The following is a 23,979-nucleotide window of genomic DNA, read 5'->3' as shown; positions in this document are numbered from 1 at the left end:
ACATCTTTAACTGTTATAGATCTCCCACGGCGACATTATGGATCAACAGTCACACTTCCTCCCCATTCCCTATCCATAGAGGCACGAGACAGGGCTGCCCATTGTCGCCCCTACTCTTCGCTCTCTACATGAAGCCCATGGCGTGGAGGGTCAGGGATCACCCTCAGATCATGGGCATCCGCTTCAGCGGGGACACAGACACCATCATTTTCTAGGCAGACGATGTGCTAGTCACCCTAGTGAACCCTGGGATAGCATTAGGTGCCTTTTTGGAGGAACTGGACGTCTTCGCCGGTGCCTCTGGATTTAAGGTTAACCTGACCAAATCCATAGCGCTGAATCTTTCACTGACGCCCCAGGAGAGTGCGGATCTGCAAGTCAGTTATCCTCTGCAGCGTTCGATGATGTCGTTCCCTATCTGGGTATCCACCTGGCCCCGACCTTGCAGGCTATGAGGACGTCTAATTACTCCCTTCTCCACACTCACATCCGCACTGAGCTACGGAGGTGGAAGCATCACCAGATCTCTTGGCTGGGGCGTGTCGCAACTGTTAAGATGACGATCCTCCCCAAAATTCTCTATTTGTTCCAGACGCTCCCCTTGCCAGTCCCCACTGGCTGGCTATGGAGGGTGCAGTCGGAACTTTCTTTTTTCATTTGGCAGGGGCGTCAACCACTGCCAAAACGGGCGGTAAGCTTTCTCCCACCTCACGAAGGGGGACTTGGGATTCCAGATCTCAGGCTTTATTATAACGCTGCGCAGCTTCAACATCTAGTCGAATGGAGCCGGGCTGAGTCCGAAAAAGACTGGCTCTTCTAAGATCGTGCTGTCGCAGACACATCCCTCATGAAAATTCCCTTTCTTTCGAGGGTCCATCGCCTCCCCAATTTATACGCCTTGCAGGTGACACGCACATTCCTCACAGTCTGGGATCGGACTCACGTGCCATGACCTCACAACGTTTCCCTCTCCACTCACGTCCATTCTGGATAATCCTGACTTTAGCCCCAGGATGGACTCACAGTCCTTTCGATTGCTTACGAGAGGCTGGATGCTGCGCGTTGGGACTCTTATTCACCAAAGGTGCTATTATCCCCTTTTCACAGCTTCGGGCCGATTACGGCCTTCCAGAATCTGAACGCATGCGCTACCTTCAGGTACGACAGTGGGCTATGCATCCTAGCAACCGCTCACAGGCAGCCAGGCTTCTTACTCCCTATGAACGGTGGCTTATCACACGGTCCTCGGACAAGATACTGATCTCCCATCTGTATAAGTTACCACTGTCCAGATACACCCAAACTTACCATGCAGGGCGTGCGCATTGGGAAAGGGTCCTCGGATGTAATCTTAACCCCGAGGAATGGGAGGGTGCGTGTTATAGGGCGTGCCACACAGCAACACATGTTGGTCTCACTGAGAGACTCACCAAGTTAGTTTACCACTGGTACTATACCCCAGAGAGACTCCACCAAGCTGAGGTGACTCTGAGCTCAGACTTCTGGCGGGGGTGTGGGAAGAGGGGCACACTGGTCCACTTGCTGTGGGAGTACGAACACTTCCAGACTTACTGGACACACATTTTAGATGACGTGGACAAACACCTTGACACTGAAATCCCCAGACTCCCTGCGTATGTCCTGCTGGGGGTGCCAAACCCTCTCACCTACCCCTTGAAATCTAGGCGAGGGAAACAGATAGCCATAGCACTGGGTACAGCGATCCAGAACATATTAGTACACTGGAGAACTCCCCGCATCTCAGCACACACAGGGTGGTATCAACGATTATGGCACGTGCTGGGCATGGAAAAGATCTCCCTTACCCTAGCTGGGAAAAGCTCCTCTTTTAGCGATCTATAGCAGCCGAACCTCACTCTGCTTGCACAAGAATTCCAGGAGTTGTGCTGCCCGAGGTGCCTACGCCTCTTAAGCCTAACGGCGCCGGAGCCCTCTAAGCAGGCTGACTAGCCTTTAGGACTGATACCCCGTCCGGCGCAGCGCTACATTACCGTGGTGGACCGTGGCAGGGTGGGGGTGGCTTTCTCTGTGTTTTCTTCTTCTTTCCTTTTCTGTCTTTCAGGGTGGGGGCGGGACAATACTTGTTCATTGTTGATGTTTGTAATGACGATGCACTGATTGGTATTCATGGCGGGCCCTGCGTGGCCCTTTACATGTGAGATCGCTTCTTGCGTTGTTCAATAAAAAGAATTAAACCGTAAAAAACATGCTCTTACTTTGCAGTTAAAAAAAAGCAGACACCAATCACCATATTAAAAGACTAAGCAGCAATTTGTCAGAGCACAAAGCCTGCACTTGACGTCTGTCTTTGAATGCACTGCCAATGTTCCCTGATAAAAATAAAAATGTAAAGGCATTTTTATTGCTTTTTCACATTTGGGACTTCAGAATAGTTATTCTGGTGGTTGGCATCACCTGTGCCCCTACTTACTGTGCCTATGCTCAAAGCTAAAAAAAAAACGAAGAAAAAAGAATAAAACCAGGAATCAAAATTGCTCCTCAAAAGCTCTCTGAGTTGAGGGCCAAGTGGCTAGAGCCTGCCCTACATGGCTACAAGCCTTGTACAGCAGGCTCTGGGACCAGGACGACAGAGCACAGTGCATGCTCAAATGCCAGACCTTTCATCCAAAACCAAATGCTCTCCGGTGTGAACACTAAGCCCCTCCAATGAGAATCTGAGAGTTGAGTTTAAGATGAGGCCAATTGATGTGGAAGTGACATAGACTTCATGTAGGGAGGAACAGGAGGCTATGAATTGCAGTCATGTGCTGTAGCAGAGCAACATCCAAGTACAAGCAATTCTGAGTAAGTGCCTTCTGTGAATACCAAAATGAGTAAGTGCCTTCTGTGAATACCAAAATGGTAGTAAGTTTAGGATTTTGTCTTAAGTTAGTTCTGTGAATCGGGCCCTAGAACTGCTGCAATGAATTTTTGGAATTTATGGTTATTAAGTAAAACTTAAAACCCACTTATATTGTGCATTTATGGTATACAACCATAACTTCATCATCCTACCTCCAGCCCCAATCCCCCCGCCTCCTTCACCACAAATGTTAAGACTGCAAAGAATAAAGTAACAATGTGTGCATTAACAGCTAAAGCAGGATCATATGCTTAGTAGCACTGACATGGAAAGTGCCATGAAAAGAGGCTGTTAAATCTCCCTAATACGTACGGGTTTCTTTGTATTGAAAAATGTTAAAGTATCCATCATTGTATAAATTATAACACTCAGATTTAGATGAGATCTCCCAGGGTTTGCCTCAATTGGTGACACAGTCCATAGTCGGTAAAAGAACAATGGCATCTTAAGATGAGAGACCAAGTTATGTTTGCCTGGAGGCGTAATGATCATATTGTCTACGTAGTTTAGCATCCAATGACTTGCAATAAAAACTCCACCAATGATTTGATGAGCAGCACCAGGGGCTGAAACAGAATGAATAGTAGACTAGATAATTCTTCATTCTTACCCATCGAGATGAGATAAATAAATCTGCAAGAGAAGATAGGAATTATCAATGAAGCTTCCATTACAGCCATCCATGCCATGCAGTGTAACTGCAATAGGATCTTACTGAGAAGATGGATGGATTCTAGCTTGAGGTATGAACAGTCCCTTTTATAAAAAAACATTAGTTGCTCACTAATTCTTCTTACAAAAGGAGATGGTGGGTGGGGGGCCCATCATGGCCAGTACCAGCAGTGTTAGTGCTTTTCTTTATGCATATTCGAGAACTATAAAGTGCATCCCTGGATGGACCCGGAGTATTTTTAGTCCCCTAAGGATTTTAGTGTTCCACACCTGATCTTGGTCACCTAATCAATATATTCACAAGTGTATCAGGCTCCACAAAAGGACAGAGGATATTCTAGTATGACACCATGAAGGTTTATTAAGGTTTATCAAAGGTAAGTGGCTTATGCTAAGCAATCAGGTTAGCAGCAATTTAGAATGCATATAGTTCAATTAATTGGCAATCAGATTACATCAAATCTTACAAAGCAGAGAACAAACCAGCATGGGGTTTCCTCAGAGGGAAGGAAAAAGAAAAAGTCAGTCATCTTTCTGAGAGAGCACTCTAAAATCATCTTTTCTGTTCTGCTCACAAGATACACAAAACTTTAACATTTTACCCAACTACACATAGGTCTCAAAAATTGGTTGAAGCGTAATTATACAACTGCTTACTCCATAGGTTCTCAAGGTTTCTCACAATACAAGCTTCTGTCTGCGTTCTTCAAACTTACACCATCTGTAACAAGACATGACATATGGACTAATCTGCACACTGTAGGTGTCTCTTGAATGTGCTATTGTTAGACCTGACAGCCTTAAGGTGGTCTTCTTCCCCCAACCTTCTTGCGTCACATTTTTGTGGATTTCTTTCTGTTGGCCTTCGGACTCTGAACACGTTACCACTGTTGTCCAGTGCTGAAGTGCATGAGCTCTCTCCCTAAACCTGATTGGCATATGTAATTTACTTATAAGTCTCTAGTAAAGTGCACTATATGTGGCCAGGGCCAGTAACTTAAATGCTACTAGTGGGCCGGCAAACACCGCTTGTGCCACCCTCTTGAACAGCACTTTAAAACTTATACCAAGCCTGCCAGTCTAGATGCAGTGCTTCACAGCCATGTCAACTAGGCATTTAAAACCGCTTGTCAAGCCTTACACTCACCTTTTATTACACATAAATCATCCCTAAGGTAGGCTCTAGGTAGTCCATGGGGCGGGGTGCTATGCAAATAAAAGTCAGTACATATACTTTTAAGTATGGCATGCCCTCGAAGTGAAAAACTCTCCAATTTGTTTTTCATCACTGTGAGGCTACCTCTCTCATAGGATAACATTGGGGATTCCGTATTACCTTTAGTAAGTTGTTGTTCCTGATTGAGAAGAAGTAGACCTTTCATGATTAGTACCTATGGAATTGTGCTGACAAATCCTCTTTAATGGTAAAGTCTGATTTATTATTTAAATTTAGAAAAGGCCATTTTTTAGAAAGTGTAGAAAAAATAATCAGGCTACCGTTTTTAGTTTGCTGCTATTTATTTAAGCAGACGGAGGGCCAATGCACATAGTCTTCTTGGACCTGGTATAGTTATTTAACCTTTACTTCGGTATTTTCTTATAACATTTTCTTGCAATTTTAAATATCTGAAGCGTGATTACACACTATTTAGTGAAAACTATAAACTTTCATAGGGGCATTCAAGAATTCAAAACAATTATTACACACCAAAAATTGTGCTTCAATAAATTAAACAATAAAGCATAAAATCACAACAATTACAACTCAATGTAACCATTTGAACATTACACCAGTCTGTGGTTTACAGTAGAATATCTAAACACTGAGCACTCTCACTAAATAGTGTCATCACGCTTCAGATATTTAAAATTGCAAGAAAATGTTATAAGAAAAAAACGAAGTAAAGGTTAAATAACTATACCAGGTCCAAGAAGACTATGTGCAAATAACACCAAACTAAAAACGGTACCCTGATTATTTTTTCTTCAAAACTTTAATTCAAGCCCAATCTGGCTATCAATATAGGGCTGATCCCCTTTCTCGTTTCACATTTTTACAAAGTGGGCATTTTCCTGCTCCTAGCCCTGTGTGCCTGCAGCCTGTTCAAATACACGTATGGGGTGTGGTGGCAGCTGGATTTCTCCATTCCCTCTAGACAGGCACACACAAAGGGAGCTTAGGTGTGACTGATGGGCCATCAACATCCTGATGGGGCCTCCTGGCAGATTGGGAGGGAGGAGCTGACACGTACACCTGAATAGGCAGTGTCCTGTCCCCACACAAAGGCTTGCACAACCTCCTGTAGTGAGTCTTGAGCCAGGAAGGGAGGGCTTTTGTGCACGTCAAAGCCTTTTTTTGAAGTCTCCCCCACTTCAAAAGCACCACTGGGTATAAGAACTGGACATCTGGCCCTACCAACTCAGTAGACTTATGGAACTGTGGATACTCTGTCAGGGAGAAGTACTGTTTTGCTGCCACAAGGACTGCTATACTGCTGCTCTGGAAGAACTGCTTTCTTGCTGTGCTGACCTGCTGCCTGCTGCTGTCCCGTCCTTGCCTAGGTCAGAAGGACTGGACCCACAACACTTGAACTCATAGCAAGAGTGACTCCAAGGGCTTGCTGGCTTGCCTCCTTTTCTTCTAAAGTCTCAAGGACACAAAGACTTCCAATTAATCACCTCCAGCACCTGGACTTTGCTCGCTGCAAGTCTTGCCCTGCCAAGTGGTGCCAGTCCAGTCCTGGGCCCTTGGAAGTGGGTATAAAGTGCAAGTATAGATTTATTATTTTTATGTTATCTCTGTAGCTAGACAATATATACTGTCAATGTGCCTTGATGTGGAGATAAGCACAGTAAATCTATACTTCTATGGATTCAACACTTCTGAAGGCCGAATTAAAAACTCAATAATAAGGTAGAACCCCATGGGTTCGATGTACGTAGGTAATTGTTTGCAATTACCAAATAACGATTTTTTGTGATTTGCTATTTGATTATCGCAAACACCCAGGTACAAATGTGTGTATTGCACATTTTCGATTCCCAATGGGTTGCAAATAGCCCTACCTCATAAATAGTAATTAGGTGGGTCTCGGTGTGCAACCCATTGGGAATAGCAAAAATCACAGGGATGGTGGTCTGCAGGAGTCAGTAGACCACAATGTCTGCGAGAGCTTTTCAATAAAGCATTTTTTTTTAATGCAGCACATTTTCCTTAAAGGAAAACGGGATGCTTTTCAAAAAGAAAAGTTTTGTTTGAATTTTTTTGAGTTGGCAGTGTCCCATTAAAAAATAATTTGGGACAAATATTCACAAAGGGGAACCGCAAACCCAAATTGCGATTCGGTCACAGGTTTCCGAATAGCAATTAGGCCTTTGTACATTTAAAAATGCCTTTTTGCATTTGCAAAAGGCCCGATTTCGCAAATCGACCCATCTGCGAACGTAAAAAAGATTTCTATAGATGGCCCCATGTTAGTTAACTGTTAGCCCTGCCTTCTCCTGGCACTACCCCTGGTCTCAGGGTTCATGAATGCAGGAACATGAAGAGAAAGTAAACAAGGATGAATAGGGGTCTGTTTATTTTCTTTAGTTTCAGCTCCATCTTTCAGCTTAGCTCTGTGATAGTGAATTGGAGGTTGTTGAGGGCCTAAAAATGGGTAAGAGGTTTAGCCCTGTGATGTTGTTAGGAATCAAAGGATGAACAATGTCACTATCCATAGTAGATGAATGAGCTAAAACTGATTTAATTTATATTGGCCAAATTACCCTAGCACATCAGTAGCCCTGAAAGGAATCCATGTGTGGCATCTAAGTTCTAGGAAAAATGCACTACTATATATTCTTTAAACAACACTTTATAAATTATAAAAATCATGCCGCCTCCTGTCTTGGACATACTGTTGTATACATCCTTTCCCAAGACTTCTGCCTCTCCAGGTCCTTTTGCATGTTGCTTTAGACTTACACTTAAATCCAAGACAAGAAAATTAAACTTCATGAAATAGTTTGTTATGCAAATACATACAAGCCTAAGACATCACAAATATGTTTGTTTACGCATATTTTACTCTTTGCAGTCAATCCATCTATCAAACAGCATCATCTGACTCTGGCACCACTAAAGTCTGTATGATGAGCTCAGTAATGTTCATGTTATGTACTGCATTAACTCCAACCTCTTCTGTCGTAGGGATGGGGCCAGCCGCTCAGGGCTGTTCTTGGCGGCTAGCAATCTGTGCGAACAAATCCGAGAGGAGAAGTTGGTGGACCCATCTCAAGTCATCCGGCTCCTAAAGGCCAAGCGCTGCCAGCTCATCCCGAATGTGGTATGTAACTATACAACATTTCTGTTTCCACTTCGGCAGGACTGCCTCTGTGTCAGATGATTGAAGCTGGTCAGAGGGTTGCACCATCATTGTTTCATGCTTTATAATGCATCTGGTCTATTCTAATACCCCTTGTAGAGTGCCAGCATAGCACACAACTTGTACAAATAGACTATGATTGAAAATGGCAAAAACTCTCTGGCACAATGAATCTTCACTTGGGGAACAATACTCATACACATCTGGATTTTCAGTCACTTCTAGTTTGAGTCTGAATTCAGTACTTACCAGAAACCACAGGTTTGGTGTGAGTGGAGGCAAGTACTGCACATAATAGTAATTAGAACAATTTAGTTTACAATAGTTTAGTCTTGTCTAAGATATTCAAACAAGCATACTTTGAGAGATATAAATAGGAAAAAAGATAAAAACGGAATAACCATTAAATATGAAGAAAGAGGGTCAAATAGAGAACAGGAGTCTAAACACAGAAATATCACCACAGCATAGGGCTCGATTACGATGTTGGTCGGAGTTGCATCCAACCATCACCATCTGGTCTCAGGACAGATCGACCTCCTGTCAGCACTCTCACCACCGAAATTACAATGCGACACCACATGGTGCCGTCGCATACTCCCATTTCTCTACGGGAGCTTGTGCTGCGGCCGTAAACTGGCCGTAGCACAAGCTCCCGTAGAGAAATGGAGGATTCTGTTGGTCCCTGCTTGGCATGGAAAGCCTTTGGAAACCGAGCATCGTAATCCCAGTGGCGGAAACGCCGTCCATTGGTATTACGTGCCAGTCTGCGACTGGCCGACGGTCTCCTTGAGCCCATTTGAATCTAGACGAATGACCGTCCGGTTTCAGTTTTGACCGCCTGCTTCATAATGCGCCGTTCGAAAGTGAAACCCGCAACGAGGCCCGGAAAGCCTGAGGCCTGTGGTCAGAGGCTTTCCAGGTCTCATCGTAATGAGGTCCTTAATGTAAACAGTTGGCACAAAAGTCCAGTCTGCTCACATCCCTTACAGCTTAATGACAGGAGGCAGAAATGCTATTCTAGGCCCACCCTTTCATAACATTCAGCAGGTGACTCACATTTTAGAAAGCGATTTAAGAACTGATTTATTGATTCATTGAGTCATATTATTTATAGAGTGTGCAAATACCCCAACCACGGCGTGTCCTGGCGCTCAGGAAGTCACCGGCCTGCAAACAAAGGGCCTGATTTAGAGTGTAGTGGATAGGATGCTCCATCACAAATGTGACACAGGTGTGTCATAAGTGCATGATATCCTATGACACTATTAACAGGCCCCCTAGAACTATGCTTTTCTTCTAGCTCAAACATATCAAAGGTTACTAAAACGTAGCGACATGTTGTGTAAGTCGTTTTGCAAAGTGTAACCGGTCTTTCTGTTGCTTATTTCTGTATTTGATTGTTAAATTGGCACCAGTGAGGTGAAATCTTTGCCCAGATAGTATTATCTTGTGTAAAAATGATAAAATAAGGAAGTAATGCTATCATAAAACGTGCTGCATTATTCCACATAGTTTGCCTTTTCTTGCTGCATGATTTACTCAACCCTGCTGCATAATGTTGTGCTCCCTGCCGCATAATTCCAGTGGCCTGTCTTTTAATAGGGCTGACAGGCTGTCTGTCACGTTTGTGACAGATTATCCCAGTCACCAAACCCTAAATCAGGTTCAAACTTATGTAGAGAATAGGCAGGTTTTTAAAAGTTTGCCAAATCTGGAAAGAGACCTTTCCGCTCGGATATACAGAAGGGGAGAGCGTTCCAGGCTTGAGGGGCAAATGGCCGGCTGCCAATGCAGGCGTTTATTAAATTTAGGGAGGTTAACATAATGCTGAGTGGGAAACTAAAGGAATCTCACAGAGATGCGAGAAGGAAAAAAGAGGTCATACAATGGTCATATAGAAGACAGTGCAGGGACTTATGGCAAAAGCAGAGCGCCATTAAGAGACATTGCTGATTTGTATCCACCCAATGCAGGGTGGAGAGAAGAGCTAGCATGGTAATTCTCCTGTTGAACCCCAGGGGGAGACAGGTTGCTGCTTTCTGAATTAGCTGCAGTTTCATTCAACAGAGGATTACAGTGACCCAGTCTGAACATGATAAGGCTTTGATCAACGTTTTTCTTGAGGAGCAAGGAGGCAACTGAGCAATTTTCCTAATAATTTTGAGCACAGAAAGCAGGTGGAAGTATGCCTATCAAAATATGCCTAGACGGAATGGCTGTCATCAACAGTTACCCCAAGATTCCGAGCTCCAGAAGGTGTGGGGGTGAGGCACTGAGAGAATGACGTCACCAGGATTAGGTTCAACAAGGTTGAAACCACCAAAGCCAAACAAAAATGCTATTTTAACAAAAGAAAAAGTGTTTCAGCAAAGAACTTTGCAGTGGGTGATTTTGTAAAGATCAAAAAGACAGTCTTTGTTAAGTAAGGAGAATCTAAGTTTACTGAACCGGTGCACATTGACAAGATTTGTGGTGGTGCTGTACGTGTCAATGGATGCAACTGGTGGAATATGAACAAAATTGTAAAGGTCGATCCCCAAGTTTTGAATAAATATCCACATTGTTCAAGAACAGATGTTAGAAAAGTGTAAAGTGACATTCAAACCAATTCCGGTCAAGATAGCAGGCCTCGTGTTCCTCTCAGGAAAAGTGGAAGGGATGTAAGGCTGCCTCTTAGATTTAGGTAGTTTCTCTTTTCTTTTCCTTTTAGCAATTTCTGGAGAGAGATTTACTGGTGGTTTGTTTTCTCATCTTTAGGTGTTATTGTTTTCTGGTTTTGTTCTCACCTTATATTTTCCTTTTATTATGGATTTCATTGCTTTTAGTTCAATTGATCTGTTTTCTGTTGCTGTCTTTTGTAAGGAGAAGAAATATGTAGTATCTTGTCCATGCGAGTGAATAGTGCGTCTACACTCTGTGATGTCATGGCTCGCAGCATGACACGCAGGGAACGAACCTTGAAAACGGACGGTTGGCACTGTGTGGGAAGCAGATGCAACCGCCGGCTAGTCTGTGGGATGATGTGTATACGACATTAATAAACGTCACTGTTGCATTTAACGGAAGTGAGTCGTGTTGTCTCAACAGGGTCATTCATCATTTTGCTTTGGCTGCTAGGTGTTTCCCACCAAGGCATTCAATGTGCCTGCCCTTACCCTTATAAGATACTTGTGTATAATGTTCTGAGTGACTGCCAAGCCATGCGCTGGGGCTGACTTTATCATTACCTAGCCTGTGCCTGCCATGGCCCCCCCCAGCCTGGTCTGCCGCGTGGGTAGCCTGCCCCGCCAGTTGCTGTCCTCTCACCGGGTGTCAAGGCGAGCTGCAATGCTCGGGCTCAGATTGTTCGCAAGTTGCATTGTAAGCAGGTGGATATTTCAGATCGACTGCTTTGTTTTCCATTGCTGTGGACCTCAGAACTGCTTTCCTCTGAATTCTTCTTTTCTTAGTGTTGAGCCTATGTGACTCAAACACTCTATGGGAGAGCTTCCAACTGGCACAAAACCCTGATGGCCACCCTTGCTGACCTATCCTACAATACTGGGATGTGGGTCTTGTTTACCTCGTCAAGTGTACAGGAGAGTCTTCCAGTAGTTTGGCTATCATGGATGTCATCCAGTCCAGGTAAGACAGTGAGGCTGCGCTGGTTGATGCGTGCGTTGATGAGTATGGGGGGATGGAGCACACCCGGACCGCAAGTCGCACCCGAGCCTAGTCTGGCAGCTTCTGCAACCCGGGGCTCAATCGTGCAACAAGATCTAGCTTTTTTTGCCCCCTCACCACTGCTCCTGTCACCTCTGCTCCTACCCTGGCTAGGATGCAAACACTGCCATGCTCTCCCCTGCTGCTGCGGACCCCGACTCCGGTGCTGGCAGGTGCTTACTTGGTGCTGCTCTCCAAGCCTCTGGATGTGTGATTGCACTTTTTTCCCTCCACCACAGATAGAACTGCCACCCTGCTGGTCCTCCCAGCTAAACCACATGTGCAGACAACAGATGTATGGCGTATGCATGCCACGAGGACTTAAAGAAGACAGTCAATCAGCTGGATGACATTTACTTAGCTGGATTAACTGGATGAAATAGTTGAAGTAGTAGTTAAAATGGGCGATTTAATGGTGAGCTAATTATGTCTTTTTGTAGCCCTCAAAGTCTCGGGCAAGAATACTTGGTGTCGTTAAGTGCTGCTTATGGCCGCTTTAACACTGACAGTGGTAGCAGCGACCAGCGGCAACCAGACTGCTAAGAGCAGCAGGCTGCTCCGGCTGCCCGAGCACAGGCCACTTTTTAGTCTTACTGCACCACAGCTACAACCTTTGGCCCCGGGAGGTGGCAATCTTGTGGTGGTGGCGGTGTCTCCTCTGGCGGTGACGGCGTCTCCGGGAACTCCGCTTGCGGCATGCGACTTGCCTGTGGCTCAGCTGCTCGCAACTTTCTCGCTCTATGATCCACCTCCAACACAGTGTCAAATTTCAAGCTTCAAGCTTAGTGCCTCCTCCAGGAGTGAGGTTCTCAAAGAGCTTACCAAACACAATGACCTTGGCCTTCTTGGCTTTAACCTTGGGAGAGTTTGCAATCATCCATCTGGACACCGAGCATAGAAATCCTTTGAAATGGTTCTGCAGATGGTCAGGATTTCCATCAAGATGAAGGATAAATTAGGTAGTGTCAGAATAAATATTAAATGTGAGACCTTACAATGTAGTAAGTGTAACAAGTGTGACCGCATTCATTTTAAAAAGCGTGGGGCCCAGTGGAGAGCCCTGTGGAACTCCACAATTCATGGACTTAAATGGGGAGCGAAAGCGAGCCAGCAACACTGCCTGGGATCGTCTTTAGAGAAAGGGCGAGAACCAATTATCTACTGTGCTCTTAATACCAAAGGTATTAAGCTTGTCAGCAAGATCTTATGGGGACTGCTTTGAAGGCTGCACTAAGATCTGGAAGAATATGGGCAGATGAACCTCTGACATCCAGAATCATCCTGGTGTTATTTGCTGCAGCAACTAAGGCAGTATCTGTGCTGAGATTTGGCTGGAAACCTGACTAAGGAGGATTTAAGCAAGAATGTTCCTTGATGGATCTAGACAGTTGTTGATTCACACTGCTTTCAACACTCTTATCGGTCATGTGCAACAGAGAAATCGATCGATAATTGGAACGAATAGCAGGATCAAGCATAGGCTTTTTCAGGATGAGGATAAAAGAGCTTTTTCTATGTCAGGTGCTATACATGAACTTAATGAAGTAGTGGGTTGGGGTGGAAACTTGTACTGAAAATGTACATCTGGTCAGTAGAACGTAATTTCAATAGTTTAGTGATTTTTATACTGGAACAAAATGAGAGATCTGAGAAAAACCTTTAGGTAGGGGAAGTGGAAGTATTAGCTGAAACAGGCTGAACAAGAGTATGACATATTGAGAACATCTTTCTAGAAGGATTTCCAGCAGATAAAATTCAGTTATGCTTACTTAGATAAAGTATTCTAACAAAAGCAAAAAGTACAAATGATGGACGGAATGCTGAACAAATCAAACATTCGCCCCAATCACAAATCTGGGCTTAATTCATCGCTTTTTTGATCACCACGCCACACAAGTTTGGACCCAGCCATATGCAGATCAGTCTTGACCCTGCTCCTCCTGGGAAAAATCCAGCCTGAACTGCCAGACCAGGTTCTCCCTGGACAGGAAATAAATACATCCTGGGAACAGTTTCAGGGTATCACCCCTCATCAGCCAGGCTAGCTTGAATCCAATTGCACAGTGAGCACGGGACCTAAGTCTGGGCATACCCATCCCACTTAGGGTGACCAAAGCAAAAAGAACAAATGATGAACGGAATGCTGAACAAATCAAACGTTGACCCCCAGTCACAGATCTGGGTTTAATCCATCATTTGTTTGCTCACCACCCCACCCCAGTTTGAACCCAGCCAAATGAAAATTAGTCTTGACCCTGCTCCCCTTGGGAACAGTCCAGCCTAAACTGCCAGGCCGGGTTCTCCCTGGGCCGGAAACAGGCAGCCCAGGATGATGGATTTAAGCCCAGATCTCTGTACTGGGATGAATGTTTGGCATTGTTTAACATTCCATCCATCAATTGTTCTTTTTACATCTGTCACCCCGAGTGAGACGGGTATGCCCTGACTTGGGTCCCGTGCTCACCATGCCACTGTAATCTCCCAGAAACCAACTACCTCTCCAATCGCTCGACTTTATGCTTATCTTTGACCCTGTACAGCACTTCTGCTGTCTTTTGGCTAGGTTTGTGCTATAAAAATACAACATACACACACACACATATATATATACACATACGTAGATGCATATGAACATATATGCATACCTCCTGTCCCTCCCCAATTTAACACACTCTTTATGTACAGATTGCCTCTTGAATCTAAACCTTGGCCAACAAGCATGTATGGAGATTCGTCGACTGCTCAACAACAGTCTATAAATGGATCGACCAAAGTGGATTGCCCAACATTATCATAATTTGACTCTAGGAGCCACTGGGAGACAATTGGTAGGAAAGAACCAGTGGCTTCCTTAAGCCTCACCTGGCTGAGGCCACAACTGACCAGTCCTGTGCCAGTCTCAGAGCAAAGCATCATAGCATGATCCCAGACTGGAACCTTACTTTAACACGTGTCTCTTAAGTATTAAAAACATTTTTCTACATTAAAACCCTCAGAAGTATCTTTCCTTACTTTTCCTCCATGACCTGTCTGAGCCCTGCTGGCCTCTGCTGAAATGGGCTCCTGACCCAAAAGTTCCCCTCGGGTCCTGGACCCTTGGTGTGGCCTCAGTTGAGCTCTCCTGAAGTTTTGGGCTCTTCGCAGATGGGCCTGTTCGCACCAAGCTTTTGCCACCCACGCCACCCACCAATGCCAAGTTCTTTGAACTTGATTTTTTGTGCCACAGCGACTGCCAAAGATGCCCAGCAGACAAGATGAGCACTTCTAGCTAGAGCATTCGACAGCTCGCTTTGACCTCCAACGAGAATCTGCAACAATGACCATCTGCGATACCTGACAGGATCTTTGCAATATAGCGACGACAGCCCACAACAACCAACCTGCTCTTTACTCTATATCATTGACCATCTGTGACGCTTTCCCTGCTCTCCCCTGACTTCTTCCACCACACACAGAACTCCTTGCACTGGACTTTGATGGAAACTCTTTCAGCAGGACTAACCTGGTCCCTGTGTCCGCCCGCGCTTCATCGCAGTCGGCCTGAACGAGTGACTTTGACACATATTCGCCCTACCAGATAACCGCAAGTGGCACTTTGTGCTTTTTGGTGCTTTACATACCTGAAATCTTTAAAATTGCATATCTCTGGTTCTACTGATTAGATTTTTGTTGTTTTGGTGTCAAATTATGTATAAAACATTTCTAAATTGGTGTGGGATTTTTCTTGTGTTGTGTTTTCACTTTATTACTGTTTGAAGTGTTGGATGAATACTTTACACATTGCCTCTAAGTTCAGCCTGACGGCTGTAGTTCCAAACTTCCAGAGGGTTAAGCACACATTAATTTGGGGTTTACTTACGTTTCACCCTGACAAGAGTTGGGGCTGCTGATTGAGAAGGGGTTGAACCACCTCAACCAGTAACCCGATTCACAACATTGGTGTCAGCAGTGGGATTAGGATTTGTGTTTGTGCAGTGTCATACAGTGATTTAATGTTACACTAAAATCCCAGATATATTATTTGATTCCAATTTGAGTTTTTTTAAATTCTCCTTGATTGTTTTTTTTTTTGCTCTTCCCAAATTCATTCTCATTCTACCTGTCTGTGTCTGTGACCATACCTTCAGGAATGGAATTCAAGATCATCAGCTCGGAGAGCCACCCTGTGGTTGAGCTCAAGCAGTTCTGTGAGGAAAGGAGACCGCCAGCCAAGAAAGAAACAAAGAAGTTGGAGCTTCAGAAAGCTCTGAGGGCCTGGGCAGGCTTGGACAGCAAGAGATCATGGAGATGAGGGGGATGACTGGGAGGAGCAGGGCCTAGATGCCAGCCTTGAAATGCAGCACTCAAGAGGGGGGGATTACATGTCTCCTGCATTGGACCTGCCAGCCAGAGGAGAGAGCTTGTCTTCACAAGCCCTGTCCCCAGAGGAGCTGGCAGACAGGAAGACAGAAAGGGAGTTCCGGCTACAAAATGGCTGAGCTCAAGTTTGACGCAGAGGAGAGGAAGGCTGAGAGAGCCTTGGAGGAAAATAAACTAGCCATGGAGGAGCGGAGAATTGTTCATGAGCTAAGTCTCAGAGACCTGAACAAAAGAGCTAAACAAGGGGAGTCAGCAATATTGCTGGCAGCAAACCCACAGTGCCCACCTGGAGACAAGAGGGTCCACATCCCAAAGGGTCTAGTGCCTAACCTTGTGGTGGCAGATGACATTGACAAGTGGTTTGAAGCCTATTATCTTTCCCTGCAGATGAATAGGGACACTTTGAAGGGTTGGGGGGGGGGGCAGTTTCTGGAAGCAAATACTCTCTCTGGATGAGCGCGGGGATGCCCAAGGGTAACCAGGCGCGTTATAAAACTCCTTAATAATAATAATAATAATAAATACCTAATGAACTGAGAGATACCCTTCTGGCCTTACAGAAGTGGGACAGGAGGAGGTATCCCCCCATTTAGGACGCCCTTGTCAGAAAGTATGGCCTTACCCCTGAAAAGTACAGGCTGAAGGTTAGGGACAACCAGAATCTGCCCCATCAGTCATGGGTAGATTGTGTAGATTCCTTTTGCAAATCACTGGATGGTTTAGTGAAGGACAGTAAAGTAAGACAGTAAGGGGCTGTAAAACTTGGTGGCAAGAGAGCACATTTTCAGGCTTTGATTTGCAGATCTGCACCAACACCTGATTGATAGCAAGCTCATTGACCCCAGAGAGCTTCCCAAGGAAGCAAACTGCTGGCTCAGAACCGAGGTCCACAGGAAGAAGGTATCTTGGTGGATCACCTTAAGGGTGGGCAAGGTCCACACCAGAAGAAGGAAGGGGGAGACAAACACAAAAGCAAGACGTTCCAAAATAGTTCCATGGGTCAGGACTCCTAACTCCCACCTGAGCAAAAGATTACATGGTTCCCTTACAACAAGCCCTCAGGGAAGTGTTATGAGTGCCAATGGGTTGGGTACTACAAGGGGGATGCCAAGTGTTCCAAGTGGGCACAGCCCTCCACTGGTGGGCAGACACAGGGGCTGGCGAGTGTAGCGCTTGGGGAGGAGATTGTCCCAGTGAGTATGGGAAGTACGCAGAGTTTAACCTAGTGTCCCTGGGTGGGTGAGAGATTGTGCCAGAGTCCCACATGCCTAGCAACACTATAAAGTACAGACAGTGGGTCACTATCAATGGGCAGAGAGTGGAGGCTCTGAGGGTCACAGGATCCAGCATGACAACTGTCAGATATCATCTTGTGTCCTCAGAGCAAGTAGTTTCTAAAGTAGTCCACTAGGTTGTAGGAGCTGACAGCCATGAGAGTCACTATCCAGTGGCTCTGGTTCCCTCTGAATGGCAGGGTCTCAGGTTCCTCGAGGGTAGCTGTGACTGTGAGACTATCCATGCCTGTGGATTGTCTGCTCGGTAATGCCCTGAAGCACACTAACTGGAAAGATGTGGAGCTCCATTCTCACCTGGAAACTTTAGTGTTGCCTGAGTGGGTGTGCCTGATCACATGGTCCATAGCTGCCTCAGAGGGTAGTCGGGAGGACCTGTAGCCTAGGAGAAATGCCCAGGTACCTGCCAGGAAGAGGAAGGACCTGGGGTGTGGGAAACCCACTCCTGAAACTCACATGGTCTGAAAGGAGACGGAGCCTGAGGGCAAAGCCCCAGAACCTACAGAGGAGGACATTGCTGCCCCAGTAAACCCACATGAAATGACTATTTGGCAGAGGAAAGAGGTCCCACCAGGGAGGAGATCCTCAGAGCACAGAAGGAGTGCCCTACTCTGGAGGGCCTTCGATGGCAGGCCAAGGCCCAGGCTGTTGGCAACACCTCTGTTGATCACCTGATTAATAGGGGAAATGTTTTCCTGTGCAGTGAGCCTAAGGTTCCCGAGCCTGGTGCAACTCTGTGTGTTGGTGGTCCCCCAGTGCTATAAGGGCTCCCTACTCAAGCTGGCTGATGATATTTCCCTGGCAGGTCATCTAGGAAAAGACAAGACCTTTGGCAGGCTTGTCACCCACCTTTACTGGCCACAGATGAAGATGGCCTCAGATGCGTTCTGCAGGTCATGTCCCACTTGTCAGGCCATTTGGAAGTCAGGTGAGAAGCGCAAGGCTCCCCTAGATCCCCTACCAGTCATTGGCACATTCTTTGAGAGGGTGAGCATCAACATTGCTGGGCTTCGGGACCCCAAGGTAGCACTGGGCAAAAGTTTCATCCTGGTCTTGAGGGACCATACCACCTGCTACCCAGAGACTATACCTCTGAAGACAATGATCGCACCAGCAGTGGACAGGGCAATGATGGCGATATTTACATTTGTGGGCAGTATCTGAGCATGGTACCAAGTTTATGTTCGTGTTCATAAACTCCATGTGGGACAAAGGTTGGGTAACATACAAATTCTCCACACCCATCATCCCCAAACCAATGGGCTTGTTGAGAGATTCAAGAAGACCCTTGAAGGCAGGATCATGGGCCTTTCAAAGCCCTTGAGGCAGAAGTGGGACATCCTCTTGCCATGCCTGTTGTTTGTGTACAGGGATGTATTGCAGAAGGGGGTTGGATTCAGCCCCTTTGAACTTCTCTTTGGGCACCCTGTCAGAGGGCCTGTCAGCTTATTGAACGAGGGATGGGAGCAAGCTCCCAAGAAAGCCCCACAGGATGTAGTCAGCTACATGCTGGCCCTCGGCACCCAGATGAAGCGTTTATGGAAGAAGGCAAAGGGAAATCAGAAGCCAGCCAGGAAGGTGTGACCAGAAGGCCACTCTGGACGGGTTTCAGCGTGACCAAAAAGTATTGGTGATGGAGCCTGTGGAGCCCTGGGCCATACAAGACCGATAGTCTGGGCTCTATGAGTTACAAGAACTCAAGGGGGGTCCACCTACTTGGTGGACCTCAAGACCCCCAGGAACCTTTTATGGGTCCTGCATGTCAATCACCTCAAACCCCACTTTGAGGGGTCTGAGCCTACCATTCTCCTGGTCACAGATGATGGAGTGGAGGAGGAGAGTAAACCTCTCTGCAACCTCCTTTATTCCAAGGAGCAGTATGGGTCAGGAGAGGCTGTCAGCTTCTCCCCTAGCATGACACTAGAGCAACAGAGGGACTGACACCAATGTTGGGACAGTTGGCCTCTCTCTTCTCCCTATCCCAAGGACTCACTACATGATGTACCCATGATAGTGACACTGGGGATAGTATGCCTGCGAATAACACGGTCTACAGGCTATCTTACAAGGTGAGACCCAGCATAAAGGAGGACGTCTCCAAAATTCTGGAGCTAGCAGTAATTGAGCCCTGAAGCAACCCTTTGTCCAGCCCATGTGTGCTAGTTCACAAAGCTGCCCCTCAAGGTACCACCCTTGAAGTCCGGTTCAATGTGGATTACCAGGAGCTCAATGCAGTCACTAAAACTCATTCACACCCAATCCCCCGAGCTAACAAGCTCACTGATCGGTTAGGGGCTGCTAAGTTCCTCTGCACATTTATTTAACAACTGGGTTCCTTGCAGATTGCCTTAACTGACGGACCAAAGAGAGGTCTGAGTTCTCTACCCCAGAAGGCCACTTTCAGTTCTGAGCTATGCCCAGTTACCCAATTTCCAACAGTTATGTTAACAAGCTAATGTTAAAGGCTATAGGCCTGAAGTTTGGGGGGTGGTTTATATCAGATGCCACAGGTACAATATGGTATGATATATCTTTTATGACAAGTTGCAGCAAATGCAGTAAAAAGCATTAGTTAGAACCACTAGAGCTTTAAGAGTTGATTGTCATTGTACTGTGTTAAAGGCTGTTAATAGATTTTGTTACAGGGAATTACACAGATTACCATAGTAGGCAGTGGTTTTGATGTTGGTTACCCCTCTGCCAAACATTTGTAGGTTTTCAATGAGATAATCGTTATTATTCTTTTTCAGTGGGGTTGTATATTGTTTTGCCAACCTTAATTTTGTATTTATTTGTGATTTTATAGGTGTGTGTCAGATGGTGGCCAGTTTAGGTGTTTACGGTGAGAAGCAATGATGAAGGCTTTAGGCCGATCGAATGATTGAAAAATCTAATGTCAGATACCATCAGTCTGATCTGTTTATTACAAAAAGTACAACAAAGGGAGTGGACCTGGCTTCCTTGTTGTGAATGTATTATTAAAACCTATGGACGATTAGGGATGGTTTGTTTTTAAGCTGTGTTGGAGGCTGTAGACTGTTGTTACATAGACTCTCACAGGTTCATTTATTAGGGACGGATTTTGGTGTTGGTTAACACCTCTGGATAAACCCTTGGGATAGAAGGTTTTCACGGTAATAATCTGTATTAGAACTTCTTCAGAGGGTTTTTATTTTTGCCAACTGTGAATTTATCAGTATTTGTAATTTTGCTGACTGCCTGATGGCTGCCTTGTGAAGAAGGCTGATGTGCGATAAGGTTGGCTTGAGTTGGTGATGGTGACGAGCCAACAATAAAGGCAATAGACTTATTTGATTCACTTACATCAGATGTCATAAGACTAATGTGTGTATTATGAAAAGTTATGGCAAAGGCGGTAGGCCTGACTCATCATTGCGAACTGCATATGTTGCAATCTTTTACGGCCTATGAGGGTGGATTGTTATTACACTATCTCAAAGCTTGTAGACAGGTGTTGTGTCGCAAGGATTCTCATTAATCACTAGAATAGGAAAGGGTTATGGTGTTGGTTTCTTCTCTGACAAAAACCTGGGTGTATAACATTTGTACTGTAAGAAATCTTATAAGAATCTCTCAGGAAGAATTGCGTATTGTTGCCAAATTTAATTGTGTACACATTGCTGTGTACCTGATGGTCACCTTGTAGGAAAACGTATGCTCAATTTAGTAATCCTGAGTGGTTATGGTGAAATATCAGTGATATAGGCTACAGACCTCATTGGTTCATTATGAAATGTTACGTCAGATGTCATAGATACAATTTGTTTATTATGAAAAATTACAACGGGCAGCAGGTCTGACTTATTCAGTGTGAAATCCATGTGTTAAAACCTAAAGCCTTTTAGGAGTGGACTGATATAAAGGCTGGACTGCTATTACACGGCGTTAAGCCCTGTAGATACGGACTGGCTTTTAATACCAGCAATGCAAATTCAGGGAGGTAAATTGCGTATCATAAGCTGAGGAAAAGTACAATCTATTAATTACAGCGTTAGAATCAGCAGAAGCACTATTTAAAATATGTGGTTAACATTAAACTGCCTTAAATGAATATATAATTCAAATGCAAAGAAGTGATGCAACCAGATAAATGTGTGTCAACCTAAAGATCTATAGTGACGCCTGGTGAAAGCTAAAGAATAGCGCTTCATTTGCATAGGAGATTATTTTGGCCCAGAATCTTTTTTTAACCCTGCATCAGCCCAAGGATGCCAGAATGTGGTGGAGTTTTGACCGCGACCAGATACTTTGAGTACATTTCTTGTTAAATTTGGAAAAGCAGTGGATCCCTCTGACTACCATTATCCAGGATGGATCATCTCGTGATGACATCAGTCACTTGTTATAGGGGGTCCCTCTGCACTTTTCTACATCTGACAACACTTTGCAGAGGTGATAATGGGTTAAATGAATGATATAGTGAACTGCACATGTTAGTGATTAAAAATACTGGATCTGGAAATGTGTTTGTAGAGTCATAGAAGCCAGCAGTATTTCATGGACAAAACTCCAGAAAAGTAAGATGATTTGTTTTGTTCTCTGATTAATTTGTTTTGGCAAGAGCTGGTTGGTTGTTGGCAGATGTCTTTAATGAAACAGACAGACATATTTTCTAAAAATTTGCCTCGATCGCTTTGCCACAAGAATTGGCCGAAGTGATCAGACAGCTCCCACTCTACTTTTGATACACATTGGTCAGGGGCGGTCTAGCGATGTATTGATCTGATAGTATTGACGGTAAATCCTATTGATTGTAAATTGTTCCTTCTCTCTTCACAGAGCCAGTACTCCTTCTGCTACCAGTTGGCCCTCAGCTACTTGGGGTCATTTGAAACCTATGGAAACTTCAAATAAAGTCCAGGTGAAGTGCCTGCCTCACATCAATTCCACCGATGGGTCTTACAGTAACTACAGGGAAGTCTCTCCACAATGCCTCAAGATGGTCCTTCTAATGCTGCTTACGTTAATATTCTAGTTGTTGGAACCCCTCAGTGTACTCCCACAGGAGGCCTGCTACAATGTATGACTATGAGCAACCCTCGATTACTGCGATTGCTGCTCAGTCGCTGCTGAGTAACTGCACTGGAAGCATGACCCCCCAAATGCTTCATCTGTGCTCCGGACATTAAAGACCAGTCGATGACATGTCCAGGGTGTAATGAGCTTCTGTGGTATAGAATACAAGGATAGCCATGCCAACAGGAATGTAAACAGGCACTGTTGGCATGAGCATTTTCAAACAACAAGGAGGACAACTACTCAGTGGCAGAACCTACATCATGAAAGTCGACAGGAACTGATTGGAAAAAATAGATGATGTTCAAGACATAGTTTCCTTTCCTCACCTGGAGTCGTGACAGTGAAGCAGAAAGTACCTGACATAGGGAATGCCTGGACTGTGTTCATCTCAGACTAAAGTGTGTCTCTTCTGTGGATCACCTTCTGCCTTACCGTGTCGCATCCCCTATGTCTGGCACAAGAGCACTTACTACCAGTGCAAAGAAATGAAGTAAATTAAGTTTGTACCTTTTTGACACTTGTGTAATATTCCCACCATTTGGCTGCTCACATAAAGGGTGGAAGAGCAAATATATCCAATTATACATTTTGAGGGGGCGTGGTATGTAAAAGTCTTAGACTACGTTTAACAGGCAACCTATTTGCTCCATTTCAATGAAGAATTTGTTTCCTTAATTTGTAGGTGTGAATTTTGAGAGCGCAGGTGTCAAACATACCTATTTTAAGGGCAGATTTATCAATATTTGTCGTATCACAGAGCAGAAAGACAACTTACGGCGCTGCTTAACATGGAGACTGCAGGAATGCTCAGTATCTACTGAGATATGGTACATTCCTGCTCTCTCCCTGCGCTGGCGCACTATGTGCTGCCCACGCAGGCACCTTGCACCATGGTGCACGGTGCCTGCACTGTACGCAGGATTGTTTTCATGCAGGAATGTTCCCCTTCCTGCGCAAAAACTATTCTTTGAGGTATTTTCCTCTTTCTAAGTGTGATCCAGATTGCAGCACACTTAGAAAGCGGAAACAACGAGGGAAAATGAAGATACTTCTCCTCATGGAGCCTCTATTGGAAAGGGGTACAATGTTGACGCATTTCCAGGTTTACTTGTCTTGGTAAATCTGGGAATGCACCAAAAACCATGGGTGGAGCCGTGGGAACACCCACGCTCCACCCATGTAATCCTATCCTGGCACAGAGTAACGTAAGGCAGCAATTATCCAGTATTAGGGGTGTCTTTCATAGATTCACATGCCTGAATCATTCCCCGTCGTCGAGACGGGAGCCTCCGGTACATAAAAAAGTAATGTCCTATAGACATACATAGAGAAAAAAAATAGGCCTAAGGGCCTCCCCTTAGTAGCCTATCATAGTCCTTATGTAAAAAGGACCAAACTTCTAGAGCCAGCCAATCAGCTATCACCTCCCTCTAGAACCTTCCTGGCAGGAGCCTCAGTCCCTCAGATTTTTTACCGCACGTTGTGCTAGGGAGTCTCCAACCTGAGCTCTCCTCAGGATTCATTTCAAACCAACTTATTCACAGTTTTTGGTGACTTTCTTCTTCAGGATTTCAACGCTGACTACTTCAGGCCTCTTTTTGCTTCAGTGAGTGTTTTATTTCATCTACATCTCCTGGCATGTCGGACTCCCAGAAGAAAG

At 45.1% G+C, this 23,979-nt stretch overlaps 1 protein-coding gene across 2 annotated transcripts in view; it reads left to right on the top strand.

Moving 5' to 3' along the window:
• The window catches only part of LOC146863792 (receptor-type tyrosine-protein phosphatase kappa-like), a 1,244,093-nt gene extending 1,220,488 nt beyond the window's left edge, over positions 1–23,605 (top strand). For both annotated transcript variants that reach the window (XM_085628087.1, XM_085628078.1), the window contains 2 exons: positions 7,749–7,884; positions 22,080–23,605. In XM_085628087.1, the coding sequence (XP_085484213.1) occupies positions 7,749–7,884; positions 22,080–22,154 (211 nt within the window). In that variant the 3' untranslated portion in view covers positions 22,155–23,605. The remainder of the gene's footprint in view (positions 1–7,748; positions 7,885–22,079) is intronic.
• Positions 23,606–23,979: the final 374 nt, after the last annotated feature.

This window comes from Triturus cristatus, chromosome 2_1 (assembly GCF_964204655.1).
Source record: "Triturus cristatus chromosome 2_1, aTriCri1.1, whole genome shotgun sequence".
NCBI lineage: Eukaryota > Metazoa > Chordata > Amphibia > Caudata > Salamandridae > Triturus > Triturus cristatus.
Note: the sequence above shows the minus strand (reverse complement) of the source record. Positions and strands in the feature narration are given on the sequence as shown.